This window comes from Chanos chanos, chromosome 16 (genome assembly GCF_902362185.1).
Source record: "Chanos chanos chromosome 16, fChaCha1.1, whole genome shotgun sequence".
In the NCBI taxonomy this organism is placed as follows: Eukaryota; Metazoa; Chordata; class Actinopteri; order Gonorynchiformes; family Chanidae; genus Chanos; species Chanos chanos.
In genome coordinates this window covers 9,323,919-9,351,650 of record NC_044510.1, presented here as the reverse complement: position 1 = coordinate 9,351,650, position 27,732 = coordinate 9,323,919, and the positions used below count along the sequence as shown (strand labels likewise).

The 27,732-nt window shown below is 43.5% G+C and overlaps 2 protein-coding genes across 2 annotated transcripts; both read right to left on the bottom strand.

Moving 5' to 3' along the window:
• Positions 1 to 4,193: 4,193 nt before the first annotated feature.
• Positions 4,194 to 14,085, bottom strand: LOC115829798 (transmembrane protease serine 9-like). The gene is made up of 7 exons (XM_030793962.1): positions 13,821 to 14,085; positions 11,623 to 11,797; positions 11,258 to 11,514; positions 10,889 to 10,986; positions 9,260 to 9,499; positions 6,550 to 6,768; positions 4,194 to 4,262 (listed from the first exon to the last, which is right to left on the bottom strand). The coding sequence occupies exons 1-7, from the start codon at positions 14,083 to 14,085 to the stop codon at positions 4,194 to 4,196; spliced, it is 1,323 nt and encodes a 440-aa protein (XP_030649822.1).
• A 1,596-nt stretch (positions 14,086 to 15,681) lies between these two features.
• Positions 15,682 to 16,235, bottom strand: LOC115829796 (serine protease 27-like; the record flags this gene model as incomplete). The annotated part of the gene is made up of 2 exons (XM_030793959.1): positions 15,682 to 15,964; positions 16,057 to 16,235. Coding segments are annotated over 2 exons (462 nt in total), but the record flags the coding sequence as incomplete, so codon positions are not given.
• Between the last annotated feature and the right edge of the window lie 11,497 nt (positions 16,236 to 27,732).

Below are 27,732 nucleotides of genomic sequence, written 5' to 3'. Positions count from 1 at the left end.
AAACACCGTCAAATCAGATAACGCTAGCTAGCGAGCTAACCGCAGCTTACGTTAGCTAGCTAGCCAGCAGCAACCGGACTGAATGAAACACAACACATGCATGACAACATCCCCTCATGACAATGTTACGGTGGACCTAGAAATGGTGATATTTACCCAGTAATAGAACTTTTGTTCCATTGATTTGCCGATGTCATATGAAATGTGGAACAGCATGAAATCTAGAACGGGTGCATCCCGTTGCCATTTCGTGCATCCGGCTAGCCATTTTCACAGGAAATGTGTTAAATTCTGTCAACAGTGTAACTGTGCATTGCAAAATCAAAGTGGGAAGAGCATTTGGTAAAATGGCAAACTGGGCACACCTTCTTTTAAGTGACCCGTCTGTTTGACCCCCAAAAGTTTACAAACTACTCTTTCTTTTTAATGCAGAAGTTGTTCTGTGGATACTGTTGTGCAAAGTCTAAATTTCGACTTTCATTTGACGTTGTTCTCACCACCCTTAGTAATGCCAAAGGGTAACGTCACTGCTGCTACTTCACTGCTCCTGCACAATAACTGTGATAATGCTAGCGACCATGACATGGAAACCCTACCTTCAAAAGCACGGCATCCCCTACCCGAAACCCCAACCAAAATTTCAGTCCCACTCAAGAAATCAAAAAATGAAGCGGAGGTATCTAATGCCACCATTCTCGCCACTGTGAACAACCTCTGAAAGAATCCTAGAGCTTGAGCGTTCTAAACGCTGCTGGAATCTGAAACTGCACGGACTCGACGAGCAAGAAAATAAAAACACAAGCGAGAAGGTGTCACTGATTCTGATCAAAATCACTCCAAACTAGTCTGACAAGATTGACGGTATTGTTAATTTGGTACATCGCTTGCGCAAAAAGGAGGAGGGCCGACATCACTATGTCGTAATGCAGTTCACCACCTCAGAGCACTTCAGAGATGAGCTCTGGCGTATGGCCAAGGGCTCTGCAGTATGCAAGGAATTGAATATAAGCTTTGCAGAGCACATCCTATCAGCTGACACAGAGGCGAGAGCAGCAGTATGCCCACACATCAAGCAAGCAAGAGAAGCGGGTCAGCGAGCATATTTCAGTGGGCTGGATGGCTACATAAATGGAAAAAGAATTGCTATTCTTTGCCTAATTAGCTATTCATCTAAACTCACAACTCAGACCACTTTATTGACCAAATACTTGGAAAATTTTTTGCATTTCTAAGAGGGACATTTCAGTTGATTGCATACAAAGGGGCATCACTAGGGATGTCCCGATCAAGTTTTTTTGCCCCCAATCCCGATCCGAGTCATTTAATATATGATACTCTTAATAAAGCATTCACATCTACTTTAGACACTTTTGGCTTTAACCAATACGTCCACGAACCCACTCATTCCAATGCCAACACCTTAGATCTTATTCTAGCTTGTGGCCTAACTATCTCTCATGTGGTTGTATCTCCCTACTCCATTGCCCTTTCTGACCATTTTCTTATTACCTTCCAGGTCACGCTCCCCTCTCCTCCTCTAGTTTCTATCTTGGTGTGTAGCTGACGCCACATTAAAGCTTCCATCGCTGTCGCGCTCGCTAACCTGCTTCCCGCTGCCCTCACCTCTTTCAGTGATCGACAAGAGTCTTTGAACGATCTGACGGACAGTATAAACTGTACCATCCATAATGCATTAGATATGGTAGCACCATTAATGCTAAAAAATAGGTGTAAATATATAACACCCTGGTTTAATAATGATACACGTCTACTGAAACAAGCGTGTAGAAGATTAGATCAAAACTGGCATGCTACTAAACTGGAGGTTTTCCGCTTAGCCTGGCATGATAGCCTGATAGCTTATAAAGGCACTGTCTCCATGGCCAAATCTGCCTACTATTCAAAAATTATTAATCTCAACAAAAACAGCCCGAGAATCTTATTTGATACAGTATCAAAATTGACCCAGAATCACTCCCCTCAATCCAGCTCTATTACCGCACACAATTTTATCAAATATTTCTCGCAGAAAATACACTTAATCCGTGGTGACACTCAAATTAGTCAACAAAATCAATGGGCCGGTATACTTTCTGTTGCTGCCCCAGAGCCTAATCAGGATGTGTGCCCTGTAACCCAATTTAAGCCCATCTCCCTAGATGCTCTCTCCAAATTGGTGCACTCTGCTAAACCAGCCTCTGCCCTGCTCGATCCCCTACCTCCTAAACTTTACACAGATCTTTTCTTGGTCCTCGGCCCTATAAACCTCAGCCTCTTAAATATGTTGATTAAGTCGGGCATTCTACCCTCTGCTTTTAAAACAGCCATGATTAGCTCTTTACTTAAAAGACCTAACTTTGTCCCAGAAACCTTAAATAATTATAGGCCAATCTCTAATCTTCCGTTTCTTTCTAAAATGCTTGAAAAAATTGAACCTGCTCTACTCATCTCTCATATGTCCTCCAACATCCTGTTTGAAGTGTTTCAGTCAGGCTTCAGGTGTTTTTATTCCACTGAAACCGCACTAACTAGAATGACTAACAGTCTCTTACTAGCCATGGATGCTGGTGATACCTCAGTGCTTATCCTTCTTGATCTGACTGCAGCATTCGACACGGTTGATCACACCATACTGTTAAAGTGCCTGGAAAATCAAATTGGCATTCGTGGCCTGGTGCTCTCTTGGTTTAAGTCTTGTCTCACAGAGAGAAAGCAGTGTGTCCACTATAATAGTGTGACATCTGAGTACCGAGAGCTTAACTTTGGTGTCCCTCAGGGGTCGGTCCTTGGCCTTCCTCTGTTCACTATTTACATGCTCTGTCTGGAAGATAATATTCGTAGCTATAACATTAACTTCCACTGTTATGCTGATGATACTCAGATCTACTTACCAATCAAGAACAATGACCGCTCTGAATTGGCTAACCTTGAGGTGTGTCTCTGTGCTATTAAAAGTTAGAAGTCCACAAACTTCCTGATGCTTAACGCAGGCAAGACGGAAATGCTGATTACTAGTCCCCCTGCGCATAAGCATCTTTTTACGTTAAATTTTGACAGTTGCATTCTCTTGCCCCTTCCTGGAATCGCAAGCTTATTGTGGTGGAGGGGTTTGTGAGTCCCTGTGATCCTGGGAGCTGTGCTGCCTGGAGCATCTAGCTCCTGGTAGGGTCACCCAAGGCAGAGAGGTCCCAGGTGAGGGGCCAGACAAAAAGTGATTCTGAAAGCCCTTATGATCAGCACCCACAAAGATACAGGCACCTCGCCCGGAATAAGGAGACCGGGGCCACCTCCTGGAGCCAGGCCTGGGAGGGGCGCTCGTAGATGAGCGCCTGGTGGCTGGACCTGCCACGGGGTCTGGCCGGGCTCAGCCCGAATGAGCAACGTGGGGCTGCCCTCTCATGAGCCCACCACCTGCGAGGGGAGAAATAGGGGCCGGGTGCGATGCCACACGGGTGGCAGGATGAGGTGAGGACCCCAGCGGACTGGACTTACGGTACAGAAACTGGCTTTTGGTAGAATGTCACCTCTCTGGGGGGAAGGAGCCGGAACTTGTGCGGGAGGTGGAGCGATACCAACCAGATATATTTGGGCTTACTTCTACGCACAGCCTTGGCTCTGGAGCCGAACTCCTGGATGGGGGCTGGACTCTGTCCTTCTCTGGAGTTGCCTGGGGTGAGAGGCGACAGGCAGGTGTGGGGTTACATGTAAGCCCCCGACTTAGCGCCGCTGTGTTGGAGTTTGTCCCGGTGAACAAAAGGGTCGCCTCACTGCGCCTTCGGGTTGCAGGGGGGAAATCTCTGATTGTCGTGATGGCGTACGTGCTGAACAGCAGCTTGGAGTACCCAGCCTTCCTAGATACACTGGAAAGTGTCCTAGTGAAGACACCATCTGGGGACTCTGTAGTTCTACTGGGAGACTTCAATGCTCACGTTGGCAATGATGGAGAGACTTGGAGGGGAGTGATTGGGAGGAACGGCCTACCCGATCTGAACCTGAGTGGTGCTTTGTTGTTAGACTTCTGTGCGAGTCATGGATTGTCCATAACGAACAGCATGTTCGAGCATAAGGCAGCTCATAAATGTACCTGGTACCAGAGCTCCTTAGGCCAGTGGTCGATGATCGACTTGCTAGTAGTCTCATCAGACTTGCGGCCGTATGTGCTGGACACTCGGGTGAAGAGAGGGGCAGAGCTGTCAACTGATCCCAACCTGGTGGTGACTGGGGATGTGGTCAGACGGTGGAGGGAACACTTTGAGGAGCTCCTAAACCAGACTGACACGCCCACCACAGAGGAGGCAGGGCCAAAAGATTCAGGAGGGTCGTCACCCATCTCTCTGGCAGAGGTCACTGAGGCAGTTAGAAAACTCCGCAGTGGCAAGGCGCCAGGAGTGGATGAGATCCGCCCTGAAATGCTGAAGGCTTTGGATGTTGTTGGGCTGTCATGGCTGACACGCCTCTTCAACGTTGCGTGGGAGTCAGGGACAGTGCCTGTGGAGTGGCAGACGGGGGTGGTGGTCCCCATTTTTAAAAAAGGGGACCGGAGAGTGTGCTCCAATTATCGGGGTATCACACTACTCAGCCTCCCTGGGAAAGCCTACTCCAGGGTACTAGAAAGGAGACTGCGGCCGATTGTCGAACCTCGGATCCAGGGGGAACAATGTGGATTCCGTCCTGGCCGTGGAACAGCAGACCAGCTGCTCACCGTTGCACGGATACTGGAGGGATCATGGGAATTTGCCGATCCAGTCTACATGTGTTTTGTGGACCTGGAGAAGGCTTACGATCATGTCCCCTATGGGTGTCCTGTGGGGGGTACTGCGGGAGTATGGGGTGCCAGGTTCGCTGCTGCAAGCCATTCAGTACCTGTATAACCGCAGTGAGAGCTGTGTCCGTATTCTCGGCACAAAGTCAAACTCATTCCCAGTGAGTGTTGGACTCTGCCAGGGCTGTACCTTGTCTCCGATCTTGTTCTTAATTTTCATGGACAGGATCTCAAGGTGCAGTCGGGGTGAGGAGGGTGTCCAGCACGATGGCCTCAGGATTGCGTCTCTGCTTTTTGCAGATAATGTGGTTCTGTTGGCCTAATCAAACTGTGACCTCCAGCACGCATTGGGGCGGTTTGCAGCCAGGTGTGAAGCGGTCGGAATGAGGATCAGCACTTCCAAGTCCGAGGCCATGGTCCTATGCCGGAAAAAGGTGGCTTGGCCCCTCCGAGTAGGGACTGAGTTCCTGCCTCAAGTGGAGGAGTTCAAGTATCTCGGGGTCTTGTTCATGAGTGAGGGTAAAATGGAGCGGGAGATCGACAGGCGGATTGGGGCGGCAGCGGCTGTCATGCGGTTGTCGTGGTGAAGAAGGAGCTGAGTCAGAAGGCAAGGCTCTCAATTTACCAGTCGAGCTTTGTTCCAACTCTCACCTATGGTCACGAGCTCTGAGTAGTGACCGAAAGAATGAGATCACGGATACAAGCGGCGGAAATGAGCTTCCTCCACAGGGTGGCTGGGCGCACCCTTAGGGATGGGGTGAGGAGCTCAGACACCCGGGAGGAGCTTGGAGTAGAGCCGCTGCTCCTCCGCATTGAAAGGAGCCAGTTGAGGTGGTTCGGGCACCTAGTCAGGATGCCTCCTGGGCACCTCCCTGTGGAGGTGTTCTGGGCACGGACAAGTGGGAGGAGACCCAGGACATGTTGGGAGAATTATATATCTCGGCTGGCCTGGGAACGCCTTGGGATTTCCCAGGAGGAGCTGGTGGATGTAGCCGGGAAAAGGGATGTCTGGGCTACCCTCCTCAGTCTGCTGCCACCGTGACCCGGTCCCGGATAAGCGTCAGAAAATGATGATGATGAATTCATTGAAGACTTAGCGCCAGAAGAGCAGCAAATAGTGTGGCGGTGGGACTCAGTCATATCTGGCCCTGACTTGTCAGTCTCCCCCACAGGGGCTATTATTACAATATGTATTCAGCAATTTATAAAGCATGACAGTGTCAAGCATCATCGTGTTTTATAAATCAATGCGTCTCAAAATTTCTGGCCACGATGCCGATTTTGAAACGCAAAAGCTTTTCTTCCTGTTTTTTTTTTTTTTTTGTGTAAGATGAAAAACAATGTATGTTATGATGGAGAACTGAGATGGAATTAAAACAAAGCAGTGAGAAACAGCAGTAAGAAAGAATTAATAACATAAACAAAAACAATTATTACAAGATGAGGCCTCCGGAATATTACACAGAAGATCCCTGTCATCCCATATAATCTCACATCTTTGAATTATAAAACAGTGGTTACAGACTACATGATTAGTCTGACAAATTATGGATAACTTAATATCCCACGACCTAAAAAATAGCTTGGAGGAAAGGAGGGAGTGAAAGAAGGAGAAGGAAGGTGAGCGAAAGGGAGAGAGATGTTCCAGCTCCTGGGATGGTTGCCACATTTGCGGTTGTTGGGGACACAGTTGCGGTTGTTGGGGACACAGCTGCAGTTGTTGGGGACACAGCTGCAGTTGTTGGGGACACAGCTGCAGTTGTTGGGGACATAGTGCTGTTGGAGACTCTGCTGACAGAGGATGAGTTGTCAAAGGCTGGTGAAGGCAGGCTCTCGACAGCTTTGCGCAGAAAGCTGTTATAGCGCACGAGTCGGTTGAAGACCATGAAGCCACTGGTACTGTTCCTGCGACTACTGCTACTTGAGGGACTGTTAACTACAGTCAAAACTGCAGGCTGGAACCATGCCAGGCCCCGCTTACACATCAAAGGGCCCCCAACATCACCCTGAAAGAGAGAGAGAAAGAGAGAAAGAGAGAGAATGGCATGGAAAGAGATAATAATAACTGGTTTCTTCTGCAAGCTCCAACGACTAAAACCAAAGGAAAAACACACGAGGGACACAAGTCAGATTACACCAGAGACCTGAACAATCACTACTGTCAGTTGAAATGTTGGAGAAATAATACGCTCCCTTAAGATAACCATTTTAGCAACCATGATAAACAATGTAACAATAATGTATTCATTATTATAGGGGTGAGTCACTGTAGTCATTTATATTAAAAGTTATAACTATACAATCTTTTGTATTACAAGAAATATCAAGTTCTCCGCGTTCAAAAAGAAGATGCCTGTGATGCCCTTTAGGGGCTGCATGTGAGATAAGAAAGGCGCCTCTGCCAGAGTGTCGTGGTCAGTAACAATGCATGTAGAGGGTGAAATGTTCAAGGTTTCATGGTACGTCTTATTCCACTAATGAGCAGGGCAGTAAATATTGGTGACAACATATGCTAGATGTAAAGGAAATAAGCAATAATGATGTAACGTAAATCAGAGTTGAGAGGGAATCTGTGAGGATGGGCCGGCACGCTCCACATACAAAGAGATGAGGTAATGTGTATCATTTTTGGAGAGAACATGTATAAAAATCGGTGCTTTGTGAGAATGCGTCAGTCACTCCCCGGGACCTGACTCAGTTTGTTGTATGAACTATACAATAAACTTACACTGCATCGGACTCAATATTAGACTCCTATTGTTTTGTCTCAGAACAGGTACCGTGTGGTGTTGGGACCTGGTTAGATCTGGCCCAGGCTGAAAATTTTCACCCACAGAAACACAGCGATTTATATTCAAGAAGGTACGGGAAGGTACTAAAATATATTCTGCCCAGTCAAAATCAGATCTTATATAAATGTACACAACTAGTTGAACTGGATTTTTTTTAAAGGAGACATTCTTCACTTCATGCTGCTGTTATGCAAATTTACTGTCAGGCATGTTTTCATGTTGTGTAGATCGGGTGGTATGGATTTTTTTCCCACTTTTCTCTTGGGACTGATTCTCAGTCAGCACAGTGGAGCTTTTTTTTTCTTTTCTTTTCTTTTCTTTTCTTTTCTTTTCTTTTTTAACGAAGGTGGCACCATAGTGGAGATCCGCAATCAATTTTTTAGGACTGCTGGCAAGATTTGTGAATTATTTTATGTTGAACTTCTTTTGGGGGTGTTGCTATATTAGATCCAGTTCATGAAGACAAGTGTAATATAAATACAGGTATTTTGTGCCCCCCTTTTTAATATAAACAATTATTAGAACAAATTGTTTGACTGGTGGCTATTACTACTTCAGTTAGCCTCAGACTTGACATCAGTCATAAAATAGCCTCAGTGTAACCAGTTGCTTTTGCCTTGTAGCTTGAACTGTAGCTCGCCATATTTCACTGTAGCGTTCATTTCTCTGATCTGAGTTTTGTAGAATAACTGGTGGCTTTATTTCTTATATTTTCTTAAGTAGCTTGCCCTAGACTGCTAATTCCTAAAATGCTATGATGTTAAATCTTGTATTTTATTACATATTGAACAAGTCATAACACTAGAATAAGAACACGCTGAAGCAAAGCATACATATCATACACTGAATCATTTTGTGAGGTAAAAAGTTTGTCTTTAATTTTGTATGTTCAGTGGTTTTCCTACATAGAGATAATGAAATGGAGAGTTATGATATGAGAGAGAAATAACTCATACATTTATTGATCTAACATGCCTCATAATTTAAACGGTTTCCTGATCAGCCAGGGACAGAAATAAGTGGTTGACATAACTTTAGAATAAATGGCTACATTGATGCAGTTGCATTTTCTATCTATCTATCTATCTATCTATCTATCTATCTATCTATCTATCTATCTATCTATCTCTCTGTCTGTCTGTCTGTCTGTCTGTCTGTCTGTCTGTCTCCTTCAGTGTCTTTTCTCTGATCCTTACTGCAAGGAATTATACATTGATGACAAGATGTATTCTGCAACTTATAAAGCATCACAGTGTCAAGGATTGTAGTGTTTTATAAATCAATGTGTCTCAAAATTTCTGGCCACTATGCCAAAGTTTGAAGCGCAAAAGCTTTTTTTTTTTTTTTTTTTTTGTGAGATGAAAAGCAAAGCATGTTATGATGGAGAACTGAGATGGAATTTAACAAGTCAGTGAGAAACAGCAGTAAGACCGAATCAAAGCATCAGCATAAACGTAAACAATTATTACAAGATGAGGCCTCCAGAATACTACCCAGAAGATCCCTGTCATCCAATATAATCTCACATCTTTAAATTATAAAACAGTGGTTACAGACTACGTGATTAGTCTGACAAATTATGGGCAACTTAATATCTCACGACCTAAAAAATGGCTTGGAAGAAAGCAGGGAGTGAAAGAAGGAGAAGAAAGGTGACCGAAAGGGAGAGAGATGTTCCAGCTCCTGGGATGGTTTCCACGGTTGCGGTTGTCGGGGACACAGTGCTGCTGGGGACAGAGGATGAGTTGTCAAAGGCTGGTGAAGGGAGTCTGTCGACAGCTTTGCGCAGAAAGCTGTTATAGCGCACCAGTCGGTTGAAGACCATGAAGCCACTGGTATTGTTCCTGCGACTACTGCTGCTTGAGGTACTGTTAACTACAGTCAAAACTGCAGGCTGGAACCATGCCAGGCCCTGCTTACACATCAGAGGGCCCCCAACATCACCCTGAAAGAGAGAGAGAAAGAGAGAAAGAGAGAGAATGGCATGGAAACAGATAATGAAACACATAATGCTGCCTATTATGGAGCGCATGAAAGAATTACAATGGAAACCACTTATACAATGATAACGGTTATAGTGATCAACCACTTATATGGAACAAAAAGCTTAGGACAGAATCATTTCTATATAAGTGTAGCACTGTGTAATTCGCTTATAGCAATCAAGTCGTCCGCTTACAGTGTTCATTCTGGGCCTTTTGTATACATGACAACATATGGATAAAATTTAAAACTAAGGTAATCCTTTTTTTTTACCGTCTGCATCTGGCTAACCACTTGAGGTGCACAGAAATCATAACGGGAAAAAGAAAGTCATTTTCTCTCAGTGACAAATGCAGACTCATCGAAGCTTATAACAGACTGCCAAAAACCAACCAACGAGATGCAGCAGCGAAACTTTTACGGATAAGTTTGATTTCAAATTCTGCTACCAGTTTTGGCATTGATAACCTACAGTCTAATTTCAACTCTGTTAAGTTGAGAAATGCACTGAAAGCCCTGCCAAGCCGTGGCTTATCCTGTATTTGCACTACTGACATTATTGTATTTTGTAAACCACACAGCACTTTTACATTTTAGGCTATACCCTAATTATAATTTGAACAACAATAAGCTATATTTTATATACAGTACTGTACTGTATTACAGTGTATTTAAATTATACACAGTTCAGTAATTTCATTTGTGCAGTACATAATTTGAAAAGCATTTGAAGCAGTTGTAGGCCTAGCCTATTACATTTTGAAAGAGTCCATAAAATTCTGTAAATAGCGATGCTGTCCATTTCATTACTTTGTATTAATGTAATAAATATACAGATGTCAATTTGATGGTAATCTGTGTGAGAAATAAAGAGAAGGAAAAAAACTGATTATAATGATCGACCGCTTATAGTGATCAATTTCACCCAGAGAGACGTGATCACTATAAGCAGTTTCCATTGTAGTTCAGTTTACATGAAAAATATTCTCCCGAACCCTAGCCTAGACTGAATTTTGGCTATGGCAGATCAAGCATATGCCACTAACATGATAACACAAGTTAACGTAGATTGAAATAATAATATTTAATTTAGTCAATGAGTTTGCACAATATTTTCATTTAAAACTCTCAGGTTTTAAACATTGTTCTTAAGGTTGGTCTGAACGAATAATTAGATATTTAGGAGACAGAGCCAGAAAGACAAAAATCTCTGGATGCTCATGATCATACATGTTCAAATTTCAAAATATTATGTTGATAAGTTCGGTTACTTTTGTTACAATCAGATAACAGTTTTGCTCTGAGTAGCTCTGCTCAGCACATGAAAAAGACCAATATATCGATGAAATACCTGCTGTAAAGTCACTAAACCAGTGCAGATATTCTCAGGGGAGGCTGAACTCCCACAATCCACCACGGTAGTCTGGACCTCCTGAAGGGTTTGTTGAACTAAGGAAGAGAGGGGAAAAAATGAACAAAAAGGAGTAAGGTTATGTTATAAAGATTTGTCCCATCTTAAGGTAATATTTTTGTTAGGAATAACTGCAACTGTTGCAGGCGTGAATGTGTATGAACAAACACACACACACTCATACACACACACACACACACACACACACACACACACACCATGTCTCTCTCTCTCTCTCTCTCTCTCTCTCTCTCCACACACACACACACACACACACACACACACACACACACACACACACATTCTTACCCCCTCCTTGTCCTGAGCTCCAACCCACAATCCAGCACTGTGTTCCTGTGGAGAAGGTCTCTGTTCCCAGGTCCACACAGATGGGCTGTATGAAGTCTGAGAGTGTGGGTTTGCTGGCCAGCTCCAGAACAGCCACATTGTTGCCTGTCAGGTTACTCAGTGTGATGTTGCTCACCCTCAGAGAGACCTCGTTAGGGTTGGGACCATTTTGATTGAGACGGCCGAGGAACACGGTCCATTCTGAAGCATTGGTGGAGCTGGCAAAAGGGAGGAAATGGTCACATTTAGAAAATTCACAGCCATTACCAGCTGCCACTGGCTTAGATTTTTCAGTTACATATTGGACCTTGTCATTCAGCTGGTACCTGGAGAAACAGTCAGCAGAGCTCAGGACGAACTGCTCAGTGATCAGTGTACCCCCACATACGTGTTTGCCTCCATGGTGCAGACTGGCCATCCATGGCCATAAGCCTCCAGTCGCCAGAGAACTACTGCCCCCAACACGAAGAGTGTTCAGAGGGGCACTGCCACAGACCACAGCTGAAAAGATAGAGAGAGAGTTTTTGGAGTTGTCGTGGTTGAAGAGTAAGGGATAGTTATTGCTACAAAGAAAACCAGGAAGCACAAGGGAGAGAGAGAGAGAAAGGGAGGAGGAGAAAGTGAGCGAGACAGAAGGAGGACGAGAATAAAGAGTAAGATGCTTAAGAACAATAGTGAATGGGTACATTCAAAGTATCGTTTAGGAGACAATAATGAAGATAACCTTCATCAATACAATAAAATCCAGAAGATGAGTTTACAATACTGTATGATATGTGTGTAGTTACAAGGTTGTGTCTAAAGCTGTCAACTTATTTAATAAGTTAAGCAACTGGGCACTTACTAAGAGCAGAGGTTGTACTGGATGGGGCTGGGACTGAAGAAGTAATGGATGTTTTCAAAATTGAGGTACTTGTAGTTGAGGTTTGAGGTACAGTTGCTAAACAGGAAACCAGAAATGAGAGAAAGAGAGAGAGAGAGAGTGAGAGAGAGAGAGAGAGAGAGAGAGAGGGAGGGAAGGAGGGGGAGAGAGAGAGGGAGGGAGGGAGAGAGGGAGGGAGGGAGAGAGGGAGGGGGGAGATAGAGGGAGGTTTAAAGCCCAAAGTCTTGTTACAACATAAAAATTTGGACAGGTATATAAAAAAAACAGGTCAGAATGAATAATAAGTACCATTTATAAGTACAATGTAGCATCACAAGTTCAGATAAATATAGAAAGCTTACAAAAAACCCCAGAAAAAACAAAGACAAACAAACAAACAAACAATGGGACAGAATCCAGATAACAGGAAAAATCTTGTGAGAGGGAAATAAATACCAAGGGAGGAGCGACACATGGAGCAAAGGAAAGACGGAGAGAGAAATGTCATTTAAAAGTGAGTGGAGCAAGGAAGTGAGGGAGAGGGTGGAGCTAGCAGGCTCTGGAGCTAGATGTTTTAATTAGTTCAGTCATGTGGGTACGATTTGTGGGAATGATACTTATGGGAGGGCAGTTCCTAAAGAGAAGGTGGGACTTGATGGATGAGATAAACCAGAAGTGAAGAAGAAGAAGAAGAAAATCAGCGAAGAGAAAATATGGATAGAATAAAAAAATGGGTGACTGGGTGCGTGTCATTCATAGAACTTCATTCATAAATTATATTCTGATCAAAAAGAAAGACACAGAGACAGAGAGACAGGGAGAGACAGACAGACACAGAGAGAGAGAGAGAGAGAGAGAGAGAGAGAGAGAGAATTACTTATACTTTGGAGACATTTGATGGACACTTACAGGGTGCAGTGACTGCAGTGCTCCTAGAGGTGATAGTGGTGACTGCATTAATGGCAGTTGGGGTAGTATTGACAGTGGTAGCAGTAGGGGCAGTACTGACAGTGGTGGCAGTAGGGGCACTACTGACAGTGGTAGCAGAAGGGGCAGTACTGACAGAGGTGGCAGTACTGACAGTGGTGGCAGTTGGGGTAGTATTGACAGTGGTAGCAGTAGGGGCAGTACTGACAGTGGTGGCAGTACTGACAGTGGTGGCAGTGGGGGCAGTACTGACAGTGGTGGCAGTACTGACAGTGGTGGCAGTGGGGGCAGTACTGACAGAGGTGGCAGTACTGACAGTGGTGGCAGTTGGGGTAGTATTGACAGTGGTAGCAGTAGGGGCAGTACTGACAGTGGTGGCAGTACTGACAGTGGTGGCAGTGGGGGCAGTACTGACAGTGGTGGCAGTACTGACAGTGGTGGCAGTGGGGGCAGTACTGACAGAGGTGGCAGTACTGACAGTGGTGGCAGTTGGGGTAGTATTGACAGTGGTAGCAGCAGGGGCAGTACTGACAGTGGTGGCAGTACTGACAGTGGTGGCAGTGGGGGCAGTACTGACAGTGGTGGCAGTACTGACAGTGGTGGCAGTGGTGGCAGTACTGACAGTGGTAGCAGAAGGGGCAGTACTGACAGAGGTGGCAGTACTGACAGTGGTGGCAGTTGGGGTAGTATTGACAGTGGTAGCAGTAGGGGCAGTACTGACAGTGGTGGCCTTACTGACAGTGGTGGCAGTGGGGGCAGTACTGACAGTGGTGGTCACATTGGTGGTGATTGGAGGCACAATACTGCAGCTCACACTCAAATCGCCATCAGTGCCGCTGGAGGTAAATCTGACAAAGCCGGGCTGGTCAGTGGTGATGTGAGAGTTGATCCAGTCTTGGTACTGGGACACTCTGGTAAATACAGATGGTTGTGAAAAGCAAGTGAATGTAGTGATGAAAACGCCTGACTGTATCCAGCGAGAGCCCTGTTTGCTCATCATTGGAGCTCCTCCGTCATACTGTGGAGTGACAATGTCATAGATCAACGAGTTCAGTTTGCTCAGTGAAGCACTGCTCTACTATATCATTTCTTGTTCTTATATATTGTTGCTTAATCTATTAATATTAGAAAAGCATGTAAAATACAGTGCCTTGCTACACAATAGTATCATTTTTAGAGACTACTAATGACCTAAAAAAAAAAGAATGTAATAGTAATTTAGTGTTAGTTTTTTTTACAAACTGCTTACAGTGACAGTCGAATGTAATACAACAAAAAGTAAAGAGTCTTAACAGAAATAAAAACATTTGGAAGATACTGATATTAGTAACTGTATGAGACAGAACGATATCAAAACAAAGAGACTCACCACACAGGGGCCATTGCTTCTACCACAGATGAATTGGTCTGAGATTACGTCATCGCTTATATTATTGTAAATACATTTACACTGCCTGTTTCCCATTACTGACACTTGCTCTTCCTGCAAAATCTGAGATATTCTACCGGAGGCTGAGCAGAAACAGAGCAGACACATCTAAGTCAGTCACTTACTGTTACTTCACAGAACAAAATAATCTAAAACACATAAACATATATCGTATAAAACCACCAAACTGGCTCATCCAACATGCATTAAGACAATGTGTCTGTGTATTTTGAACATGTGTACAAACTACTGTCTCTGCTAATTAGATTCAATGGGATGTTAAATCAGAGCTAAAGGTACGTGGACAGCATTGCTATCTGGGTAGAACTCGATTTCACAATGAAAATTCGCTCACAAAGCTAATGGTAGTTTATTTGTTTTTGACAAACAGGGCTAAATATGACCATTGTTGGTAGTGTTTACAAGAACCTGTTTTTTTGTAGTTGGTTTTTTTTTTTTAAAGAACACTTGGATTTTTGGCATGTTTTCAATTAGTGAATAGAACAGGATGTAAAATTATTTTTACTTGGTCATTGTCACACCTGCCTGCAGCCAACTTGCGGTTCAGTCACTTCCAATCTGGTGAAGCTCCTCCCCACCTGATTTCTAACCATATCTTTAACTCATTGACTAATTAGCATGTCCTGTATATGTCAAACTTTCTGCCTGGCATTAGTTTGTGAGGAACTGAGTATCCCGCCAAGCATTACCAAACCTGTGCTTCTTTTTATGTCTATCCTGTGTATGGCTTTGACCCGGTTTATCGGTTTTCTGATTCTCTTTTGTGTTTTGGACTTCAGTAACTGGTTTCAGTAACGGATTTGTTTGATAATACACTGTGGATCTGTGCAAATGGATCCACAAGCCCTATCATTACAGTACAGACATCCTACTAAATGACTATCAGAAACTACTGAAATAGCATATCAGAACGCTGCTTTGATGATTTAATTACTAAGAGTCAACTGAAAAAAATTTGGCCCACAAGACAAAAGAGGTGAACTTCGTCTTTACATCTTTGGTAACGGTTGTGCACTTTAATAATGCTGCACAGAATGATTGCTCTCTGTGTTCCCAACAACGTTAATCAAAGCCCAATTAATATGATCAAATTAACATCAAATGTTATGTGTCACTTCACAGGATCTTGCAATTCAACACGTTGTTTCACATGATCTTACCAAGTTCTTCAATTAATATCCAACCCGTGACCCAGCTGTCAGTGCCATTGTAGAAGGTGCTGTTTTCTGCAGCCAGACAAACTGGTTTGATGTAGTCAGTGAAATTTACAGAGGAGGAGAGACGCAGCAGAGCAATGTCATTCTCACTGGTGGCAGAGTTAAAGTCAGGGTGAATGATGATCTGAGACACACCTCTTGACACCTCATTTGGGTCGGATTCCTGCTGATTTCGACGACCCAGGTAGACGATGATATCTGAAGCTGTATAGCTGAGGTAGAGGAAAATAACAAATGAAAAGTCGTTCATGATCAAGACCGTGCCAATGTTTTGTTACATTCATAAATCTGGATGATTACGTACAATCGAAAGCAGCGACTCGCTGACAGCACCCAGTCTTTGTTGATTAAGGTGCCACCACAGAAATGGCCGCCAAATAGTGAAGTCGTCTGCACGGTGACTTGCCAAGGCCAGGCCCCGGCAGGGGCGTCCTGGACCCCCACTGCCCTGGTGTTTAGTGGGGCCAGGCCACACACTGATGTGGAGAGAAGAAGAAGAGCATATTAGGCAGTGAAAAACACACTGAAGTTTTAAAGTGGATACAATATCCTTGAAAAGCTAGCTGAGCTTAAGTGTGTAACTTACCATCAAGCTGTGATTGGGTATCTGAAAAAAAAAGACCATCATAAGTCAGATGCAGTTTTAAGCATGAAATGTCTTTTTTTTTTTTAGCCAGTTTGTTCTAACCAATACATTTTATACAAGCAATACATAGCTGAAAACCACTTTGAATTTTTTTTTCTCACCTTTGATTCTTTCCTCTCATAAAAATGTAATTTAGGTTAATTTAGCCATTTTGAACGTATTTGTTTGAATTGTGAATCCGAACATTAACTTTAAAATCTCTGAATATCTTAAAGTAATAGTTAGTATTAGCAACCCCTTTGCAAATCACTGTACTCTCAATGCATACATCACAGAAAATAAGTTTGTACCGTACTATACAATGTTTTGTAACAATAACAATAACACAGTGGTGTGTGTATGTGATGCCTGTTATACTGCTCTTCTGTATGTGGGTGTGGACATAGGCTAAAAGCAAGTACAAATGTCCACAGATAATCAATAATCTTAGAGTAAGTCTTTAATATTAATACTCTGCTCCAGATTCAGTTAGTTCTACATGTACACTCCATGTTTGTTTTAGTAGGGTTAAAACAGACAGACAAATGATATATAAAAAGAAAGAACTATACCGACGATGATGATGAGGATGATTATTATTAATGATATTATTACTGTTACCACTTATGATTATTTACAGCTGTAACAATTGTTACAACTGATGATAATTATATTACTATAATTATTATTATTATTATTATTGTTGTTATTATTATTATTATTATTATTATTACTGCTAACTGAAGATCCTTCTTCTTCTTCTTCTTCTTCTATTTGAACTGTAATATAATGATCCTGAGATAGGATCGATGTGATGTTTTATTATGTTTTGTGTTGTATGTTTGTATGTATGTCTGTATGTATCCATAAATTTAAAAAAAGAAAGTGACCCCCCCCCCCAAGAAAACAAAGCAAAACAAAGAACAAAAAACAGAATGATGTTGCGTCAGGCGCCTCTTTATATTTGTTGTGTTCTTCCCTCATAATATTGCAGTCTTTACTGTACGCAGTCTTTTCTGTTTCTTGTATGCAAAGTAAGCCCATAGATCATCTCCTCATTCTTCAGACTTCGGTGTATCAGGTGTGGCTATGATCATGTAAGGTAGCTGGTTCATCTGGTTTTCAGTTGCAATTACTTTGCATGACATTCAGAAACGTCTTATTGTTGATCAACAGAAACTAACTGAGTCAATGTTTTGGTTTTTTTGAGTTGTATTTTCATTCCTTGCCTTCTCTTCATCATGGATAAAAATTCATTAACAAACACTTTTCAGCTAAATTTGGACTGAAATGAACAGTTTTTGCCCTTTAACTGAAATCGTACTTATTTTTGTACATTTTTACAAAATAGGTTTCATAGGTTTCAAGGGGTCATACCATCTAACATTAAAGTCTGAATAAAACGTAATGAATAAAAAATAAATAAATAAATAAAATAAACCATCCAGTATGAATTCACAAACAGACAGTAGATACATACTTTAATATCTGAATAAAGGAGCTGTATTAGTCTCCTAACAAACAGGCAAATAGCATGACGTGAAGAAGCAGTTAGACCTAAATAGCTGAAACCATTTACCTGAGAGCAGTGTAGCTGTCAAAAATTGAAGCTATATTATCATATTAATGATATAACTGATATCATATAACATGTTAAAATGTGAAAAGACTTTTTTCCCCCAATACATTTTTACAGACTGTCCAGGTAGGGTGTACAATGTAAATAAACAGGTGATTTAAAAGAGATTATGAACTTACCTTTCACTAAAAAGGTGACAAGAAACAACACGCAAAATGGCTTGATCACTTCCATCATCACCAATGAGGACAGTGTTTCACAACTCTGCCTTTAAATATCGTTTTGCTTTATTAAGCCCAACCCCCTCTATATGGTTGGGCAATATACCTTAAACTAACAATCCTTTCTCATGTATCAGTCTCTTCTTTTTCTCTCTCCTCATGAGCAACATCAAACATTTCTCACATGAGTCACTCTAAATGCAGGAATGCTGTCTGACATAAGCCAAGTGTGACAACCCAATAAGACGGTATTTATCTCCAAAAATGTAAAAAACGTATTAGAATCTGTTTTATAATAGATTGTATTCATGCCATACTGATTGCCATATTAATTTTCTTAAAACATTTCATTGGAAAGGAATTTGAATTAGAGGTTGTTTATCAAAACGAAATGAAATGAGATGAAAATGAAATTAAATCAAGTACATACTTTCATATATGATATATGCAAAATGCCTGGTTTCCTCACAAAAAATATTTAATATTTTTTGTCAAACTGGCTTCTCACAAATGTGCCAGCTGCCTTTTACAAGCATCCAGATAATGTTTACACCCTGGTTCTCCCCCTTTTGATTACTCAGTTTTATGTAAGGTTTTTAGTCACTTCCTGGTTCCCCTTAGTTCACCTTGGCGGTGTTCCAGAAAGCAGGTTTAGTAAAAATTCAGAGTATCTGGGAGACCCACATGGTTATCAGAGGCGGAGCCAGACGTTGTAAATATTCGGGTCACTGCAGGTCAGAGTAATTGGCTTGTCCTCTGATCATTTATACTGAAATATTCACATTTTGATAATTTACTTTTAAGTCATACATTATGTACAAAAAAATTATCCAGTGTATCAGCAGGGTTGTGCAGAGTTGCAGTGTGACAGGTATACACTGTTATCAGTTTTTTTTTTTTCTTCCAGTCGGTTAGTTCTGAGCAGAATTGGTCTTTTAATGTTTCACGTCTTGTGTTCCACCTTAAAATTATTGTTCCCGAACAAGTTAGAACCAAAAAATACCAGTTAATGACATTGCATGTAAGGCTGTGTGACTTGACAATATGTATCTTTTGGGTGGTATAAAAATGTCTATTGATAGATATTTTACTCTATAGTCTCTATCGTTAATGTCACAAAACATTAAAAAAAAAAGCACTGTATCACTAACTAGGAGCGCTGCAGTCCAAACTGTCCTCGGCCACTGTGGCTTTCTGGTCATGAGAAATTGTCATTTTAATGCTGCAGTTAACAAGCTTGCTAATAGGCTATGCTGGGCACATTATTCATTCATTCATTCCGCGTGTCCTGATTAGGGTCGCGGGGGTGCTGGAGCCTATCCCAGCTGACATAGGGCGAAAGGCGGGGAAACACCCTGGACAGGTCGCCAGTCCATCGCAGGGCAGACACACAGACAAACACACACATTCATACCTAAGGGCAATTTTAGTGTCTCCAATTCACCTAATCTGCATGTCTTTGGACTGTGGGAGGAAACCGGAGCTCCCGGAGGAAACCCACGCAGACACGGGGAGAACATGCAAACTCCACACAGAAAGGACCCGGCCGGGAACCGAACCCGAAACCTTCTTGCTGTGAGGCAACAGCGCTACCCACTGCGTCACCGGCACATTATGTTTAGCCTAACTGGAGCTAGCTAGCAACATTAGTTCTCTTTACTTGTTAGCCTATCTATCAAACATTAATGAGGTTGATGTCTAAGACCAACATTTTATAAGGGGCGTGGCATAATATTTATCTCCTCTGGATGCAAATGGGGAGCCCTCGACACAATTCACTTTCACATTAAATTACTGCCTGCTGCCGGTAAATTTATGTCCGCTATCCTAAGACTTCAGTAATGTTCAGAGGTAGACAGGAGGTAAACTCCGCACTAAAGTCATTGCAAGCAGAACATATTTTAATTTGCTGTGATAAATAAAAGGATGAAGAGATAACGTTATTAACCGGTTACCATTATTTCAAATAAATTCTTCTGTTCCAGAACATTACAAAATATAAAGTTTCTGGTTTCATTTTTGTTCCTAGTGAAATATTGATGGTTTCTGGTTTTTGTTTTCGTTCCTTGAACCAGTTCAAAATCTTGATTGTGATAAACCAGTCTTAAAGTTTTGTACAACTGAAAACAAAAGCTCCAGGGAAAGGTCTTGGGCTGTATGTTTATACAAGACACAATACAAAGGCACAACACAAATACAGCTCTAATCTCACATAAGTGTATACAAAAAGTTGAAGATTGATAAATATCATTCTCACCATTTTACTAACTCGTATCCTTAATAAAATGCTAATATTTTTTACCTGACATAATCTAAGTTAGCTTAACTTAGTATCAAGACAGAAACTTCATGTTACAAATATTAAGTTCATCCCGTTCATAACAGTAAAATACTCTAAAATAACTTCACACCTCTGAAATGTTATTCCCTGTTGCTTGGTTTTGGCATTTCTTCCATTAGTACATCCAAAAGCAGAACAAAAGTTTGGCATTTTCTACTACTCGAACGAGTCAGAACACCTCTGCAAGACGGTGGTAGCAGAGACGCAACTCACAAGCCCCAGTACAGCATCTGCTGTATATACCAATGCTCGAACACCGTCAAATCAGATAACGCTAGCTAGTGAGCTAACCGCGGCTTACGTTAGCTAGCTAGCCAGCAGCAACCGGACTGAATGAAACACAACACATGCATGACAACATCCCCTCATGACAATGTTACGGTGGACCTAGAAATGGTGATATTTACCCAGTAATAGAACTTTTGCTCCATTGATTTGCCGGTGTCATATGAAATATGGAACAGCATGAAATCAAGAACGGGTGCGTCCGGTTAGCCATTTCGCGCATCCGGCTAGCCATTTTCACAGGAAATGTGTTCAGTTCTGTCAACAATATAACTGCGCATTGCAAAATCTAAGTGGGAAGAGCATCCGGTAAAATGGCAAACTAGGCACACCTTGTTTTAAGTGCTCTGTTTGTTTGTCCCCCAAAAGTTTACTATCTACTCTTTCTTTTTAATGCAATTTACAATTTAGCATTTGGTAGACGCTTTTAGCCAAAGCGACTTACAATCAGTGCATCAGTCGGATTCCTAATACCTCATGAGCAGACATCGCAATAAGACTGAACGTAAATTTACCCCTTCGCATTGCGCCCCTGGAATTCTTTGACAAACATAGATACAAGACAAGGTGTTTTTTTGTTTTTCTGTAAGGAAGGGAGGTTAGGCATTGGGGGACAGGTGGGTTCTGAAGAGGTGGGTTTTCAGTTTCTTGCGGAAGATGGTAAGAGATTCCGCAGTCATAACTGTATGAGGGAGGTCGTTCCACCACCACGGGGCAATGGCGGAGAAGAGGCGTGGTCGGGAGGAGGGGCTGCCGGGTTCCCGAAGTGAGGGAACTGTCAGCTGACCAGAGGTCGTAGAGTGGAGGGTTCTAGTAGGGGCATACGGAGTTATTAGGGACTGAAGGTATGATGGGGCGGAACCTCTTGTGGCCTGGTAGGCCAGCACCAGTGTCTTGAACTGGATGCGGGCAGCTACTGGAAGCCAGTGGAGCGCAATAAGCAATGGAGTGACATGAGAGTGCTTAGGGAGGTTGAATACCAGGCGTGCAGCGGCGTTCTGCACGAGCTGTAGCGGCCTGATGCCACAGGTCGGTAAGCCAGCTCGTAGAACGTTGCAGTAGTCCAGGCGGGAGATGACAAGTGCCTGGACCAGGAGCTGGGTCGCCTGTTGTGAGGAAGGGGCAGATTCTCCTGATGTTGTATACGGAGAATCTGCAGGATCGAGTGAGTGCCGCGATGTGACCGGCGTAGGTCAGCTGGTTGTCGAGGGTTACGCCAAGGTTTTTGGCTGCTGTGGTGGGAAACACCACAGATCCCTCGATGGTGATTGCAGTGTCAATCGTTGGGGAGATCTTAGCGGGAAAAAACAGAAGCTCCGTTTTCTCCAGGTTGAGTTTGAGGTGGTTAGCGGATATCCAGGAGGCAATGTCAGCTAAGCAGGTTGCGATATGAGGCTGAATCTGAGGGTCAGAAGGGGGGAAGGAGAAGAACAACTGTGTGTCATCAGCATAGCAGTGGTAAGAGAGACCATGGGCGGAGATAACTTGACCGAGAGATCTGGTGTAGAGAGAGAAGAGGAGTGGACCAAGTACAGAGCCCTGTGGGACTCCAGTGTGGAAAGGGCGGTGGGAGGAGACTGATTCCCTCCAGGAGACCTGGTAGGAACGGTCAGACAGATAGGACTTGAACCATGCGAGTGTAGATCCCGCAAGGCCTAGCCCAGCAAGGGATGAGAGGAGAATCTGGTGGTTGACCGTGTCAAATGCTGCAGAGAGGTCTAGGAGTATGAGGACAGAGGGGTGCGAAGTTTGGCTCTGTCAGCACGAATACTATCAGTCAGCCAGGGACTGGGAGAGGAGAGGCGAGCCGGCTTGGTGACGGGGGGGCAGAGGGTGTCCAGGGTGGGGGCCAGTGCGAAGAGGACTGTAGAGGATTTCTCATCCACGGGAAGAAGTGAGAAGGCTTCCACAGATGGAAGAGAGGAGCAGACCATAGAAGAGAAGGTGCTAGAGGAGAGGGTGTGAAGGTTACGCCTAGCTGAGACTGGCAGCATGGGAGCAGAGGATTTCAGGGAGGGTGAGATTGAGAGAGAGAAAGAGAAAGACATGAAGAAGTGATCTGAGGCGTGGAGCGGTGTGACTGTGAGATCAGGAACATGGCAGCCTCTTGTGAAGACAAGATCCAGTTGATTGCCACCCTTGTGCATTGCAGGGGACTCCGCGAGGGTAAAGTCAAAGGGAGGAGGGAGAGTAGGTCATCAGACTGAGTAGAATTCAGCGGAAAGTTGAAGTCTCCTAGCAGCAGGATGGGAGTGCCGTCCTCAGGGAAGGAGCTGAGGAGGGTGTCCAGTTCATCCAGGAATGCCTGCAGAGGGCCTGGAGAGGGTGGAGAACAGTCATGTGTAGTTTATAAGGGGAAGAAACAGAAACAGTGTGAAATTCAAAAGATGTGGGAGAGATAGAGGGGAGAGAGGTTTCTCGGACGCTCCATGAGGGGGAGATCAGGAAGCCAGTTCCTCCGCCCCTGCCCGAGGATCTGGGGGTGTGGGAGAAGGAAAAAGCAGTGGAGAGAGCAGCGGGAGTGGCCGTGTTCTCCGGCCTGATCCACGTCTCAGTGAGGGCCAGAAAGTGCAGGGACAGCATTGAGGCTTGGGCAGAGATGAAGTCGGCCTTCTGTACCGCCGACTGGCAGTTCCATAGGCCATCTGAAATGACAACAGTCGTGTCAGCAGAGCGTGGCGGGTGGATGAGGATAGACAGGTTGCGTCCGCGAGGATGCGGAGGCCACCACCTGCAAAGATTGCGAGAGGAAACTTGAACAGGAATAGGGAGATGTCACATGATTAGTGTGTGAGGGACAGAGATGACTTGGAAAGAGTGGCAGTATCAGGACAAGGAATCTGCAGTAATAAGTGTAGTTGTCCAATTACATGGATAAACAGAAAGGGGGACAAAGGTATTTAGAGAGGTAGGGTAGAAACACAATTACACAGATAAATAAATGGAAATTAAATCACTAAGGGTTGTCTCAGCTTTCTTGTTGTTCTTCCTCGTTGGACTCCCACAGGTAGACTCTCTTGTCTTAGTCCGACCGAGTCTTCGTCCGACGAGACAAGAGAGACGAGACTGTGACAGTTGCCGCTACAGCTGCCGCTTGGCGGAAGCACTATTACTAATGAGTCCTGTGACTACAGCGTTCGCGGCTTAAGGGCTGGCTCGTGGCTACCGAAGCAATTTAAAGCAAAGCCTTACTAGGATCCTGCTCTGAAGGAGGAGCAATCTGACTGGAAAACGATGCACAAACTAACAGCAAGTATTAGGGGTATCAGTATTATGTGGGCTGGCTACAGCCCCGCCCCCTCAGAGAAAAGCGTAAATTGGCTGTGGCCAAGAGTAACAAACAAATGCAAAGCAGCAACTCAATAGCTGATGCGACAGGAATTCAATACAAACTCCCTAATAAAATAAGCTAGCGACGCTACCAGACAGAGCACACAGTTATAAACTGACAGAACCTAAGTTAAGTGAACTCTGAAAGAATCTAGCACAAAGTAAATTATATACGGTGAACGACAACAGAGTAAACAGAACAAACAGAAATCGTGGCTACTCAGGCAAATAGCACGCAACAGAGATGAGAGAAACCAGAAATTGCGGCTACTGAAGCAATTTAAAGCAAAGCCTTACTAGGATCCTGCTCTGAAGGAGAAGCAATCTGACTGGAAAACAATGCACACACTAATGCAGAAGTTGTTCTGTGGATATTGTTGTGCAAAGTCTAAATTTCGACTTTCACTTGACATTGTTCTCACCACCCTTAGTAATGCCAAAACCTAACCAGACAAAGGGTAACGTCACTGCTGCTACTTCACTGCTCCTGCACAATTACTGTGATAATGCTAGCGACCATGACATGGAAACCCTGTCTTCGAATGCACGGCATCCCCTTCCCAAAACCCCGACCAAAATTCCAGTCCCACTCAAGAAATCAAAAAATGAAGCGGAGGTATCTAATGCCACCATTCTCGTTGCTGTGAACAACCCCTCTGCTATGCTACAAGAACTCAATGAGTAAATGAAGAATGATTTTCTCATGATCACAGAAGTGGCCAAAAGTGTGGAATTCAATGCCAAAGAGATAACAGAATGTAACCCCAAAACTTTTACTTTAGAAAAGGCGGTTACAAAAATCGAAATGGAGAATGCCAAACTGAAAGAATCCTAGAGTTTGAGCGTTATAAACGCTGCTGGAATCTGAAACTGCACGGACTCAACGAGCAAGAAAATAAAAGCACAAGCGAGAAGGTGTCACTGATTCTGATCAAAATCACTCCAAACTAGTCTGACAAGATTGACGGTATTGTTAATTTGGTACATCGCTTGGGCAAAAAAGGAGGAAGGCAGACATCACTATGTCATAATGCAGTTCACCACCTCAGAGCACTTCAGAGATGAGCTCTGGCGTATGGCCAAGGGCTCTGCAGTATGCAAGGAATTGAATATAAGCTTTGCAGAGCACATCCTATCAGCTGACACAGAGGCGAGAGCAGCAGTATGCCCACACATCAAGCAAGCAAGAGAAGCGGGTCAGCGAGCATATTTCAGTGGGCTGGCTGGCTACATAAATGGAAAAAGAATTGTGGTCCCCTAATTAGCTATTCATCTAAATTCACAACTCAGACCACTTTATTGACCAAATACTTGGAGCCTTTTTTGCATTTCTAAAAGCGACATTTCAGTTGAATGGATACAAAGGGGCATCACTAGGGATGTCCCGATCGGGTTTTTTTGCCCCCGATCCCGATCTGAGTCATTTAATATATGATTCTCTTAATAAAGCATTCACATCTATTTTAGACACTTTTGGCTTTAACCAATACGTCCACTAACCCGTTCATTCCAATGCCAACACCTTAGATCTTATTCTAGCTTGCGGCCTAACTATCTCTCATGTAACTATCTCCCTACTCCATTGCCCTTTCTGACAATTTTCTCATTACCTTCCAGGTCACACTCCCCTAAACTTTACACAGATCTTTTCTCAGTCCTCGGCCCTATAATCCTCAGCCTCTTAAATATGCTGATTAAGTCGGGCACTCTACCCTCTGCTTTTAAAACAGCCATGATTAGCTCTTTACTTAAAAGACCTAACTTTGACCCAGAAACCTTAAATAATTATAGGCCAATCTCTAATCTCCGGTTTCTTTCTAAAATACTTGAAAAAATTGTACCTGCTCAACTCATCACTCATATATCCTCCAACAGCCTGTCAGGGTTCAGGTGTTTTTATTCCACTGAAACTGCACTAACTAGAGTGACTAACAGTCTCTTTCTAGCCATGGATGCTGGTGATACCTCAGTGCTTATCTTTCTTGATCTGACTGCAGCATTCGACACGGTCGATCACACCATACTGTTAAAGTGCCTGGAAAATCAAATTGGCATTCGTGGCTTGGTGCTCTCTTGGTTTAAGTCTTGTCTCACAGAGAGAAAGCAGTGTGTCCACTATAATAGTGTGACATCTGAGTACCGAGAGCTTAACTTTGGTGTCCCTCAGGGGTCGGTCCTTGGCCTTGGCTAACCTTGAGGCGTGTCTCTGTGCTATTAAAAGCTAGAAGTCCACAAACTTCCTGATGCTTAACGCAGGCAAGACGGAAATGCTGATCACTGGTCCCCCTGCGCATAAGCATCTTTTTGCATTAACTTTTGACAATTGCATTCTCTTGCAAAATTTCACAGCTAAAAACCTTGGTGTGATTTTTGACTCTAGTCTCTCACTTGTCACTCATATCAAGAACACAACCAAAACGGCCTTTTATCATCTCCACAATACTGCAAAAATTAGGACCATGCTATGTATTGCTGATGCAGAAAGCATTGTTCATGCATTTGTCACGTCTCGCCTTGAATACCGTAATGTTCTGTGCTCTGGTCTGCCTGCCTCTACTATCAGAAGTCTTCAGCTCGTCCAGAATGCTGCTGCCGGAATCTTGACCAGAGCTAGGAGGTTCAACCATATCACTCCGTCCTGGCCTCCCTTCACTGGCTCCCGATTCACATGAGGGCTGATTTTAAAGTCCTCCTATTAACATTTAAAATTCTCCATGGGCTTGCACTGGCCTATCTGTCCGAATTAATTACACCCTATGACCCCCCCACCCCACACACACACCCTGCGCTCTCAGGATGCTAGTTTATTAGTTGTTTCAAGAGTTAAAAAGAAGTCCACTGGCCACTGCGCCTTTGCCTACCATGCACCCTTTCTCTCTTGATCCCTTTAAAACCAAACTTAAGACTCATTTGTTCTCTTTATCAAATGGATTGCATAATTTCGAAGGGAGGCTCATCCAGGGAGGCTCAGTCTCTGCCATAGTCTCTCCTGGCATAGTTTAGCTTAGTTTCTGCCAGCTTAGATACCTCTCATCTTTTCTCTCTCCTCCCTCTCCTCTGCTTTTGTCTTGACCATGTCAGTTTCTGTTACTAACCTGCTCTCTTCTGTTTGTGTGAGTCGTCAATGTCTGTGCCTGCTGCCTGGATGTGGCTCCTGCCCTAGGTTGGTGGACAGACTTTGTCTCCATGCCCTGCCGTCCCTGGCCCTGCTCCCTCTGTGCCCTCCACAGCCTCTAGTCTTGCAACATTCATGCATCTATATAATCATTTTCTTTCTTTATTTTGGTAAGCGCTGATACTCCTCTAATGCTCTCCTTTCCCTCCCTCATCTTCTGCATGGTTGTGTGTCATTTGCTCGAGCATGAGTGTCTTGTTTGAATGTGGCTACTTTCGTCCCAGGTGAACTTGAAAGTTAATACTGAGTATCTGCCGACACCAAGTCTCGATCCGATACTTGTATTTTCCTAGGTAATACAGTTGCACAGTGCATATTTCAAGTACATTAAAGTTATTAAAACCAATTCAATGTATAGGATTTGTTGTGCCCTTTGAAAAAACCTGCATTGCAGATTTAGAAGGAAAAGTTTTAAAAATGTTTT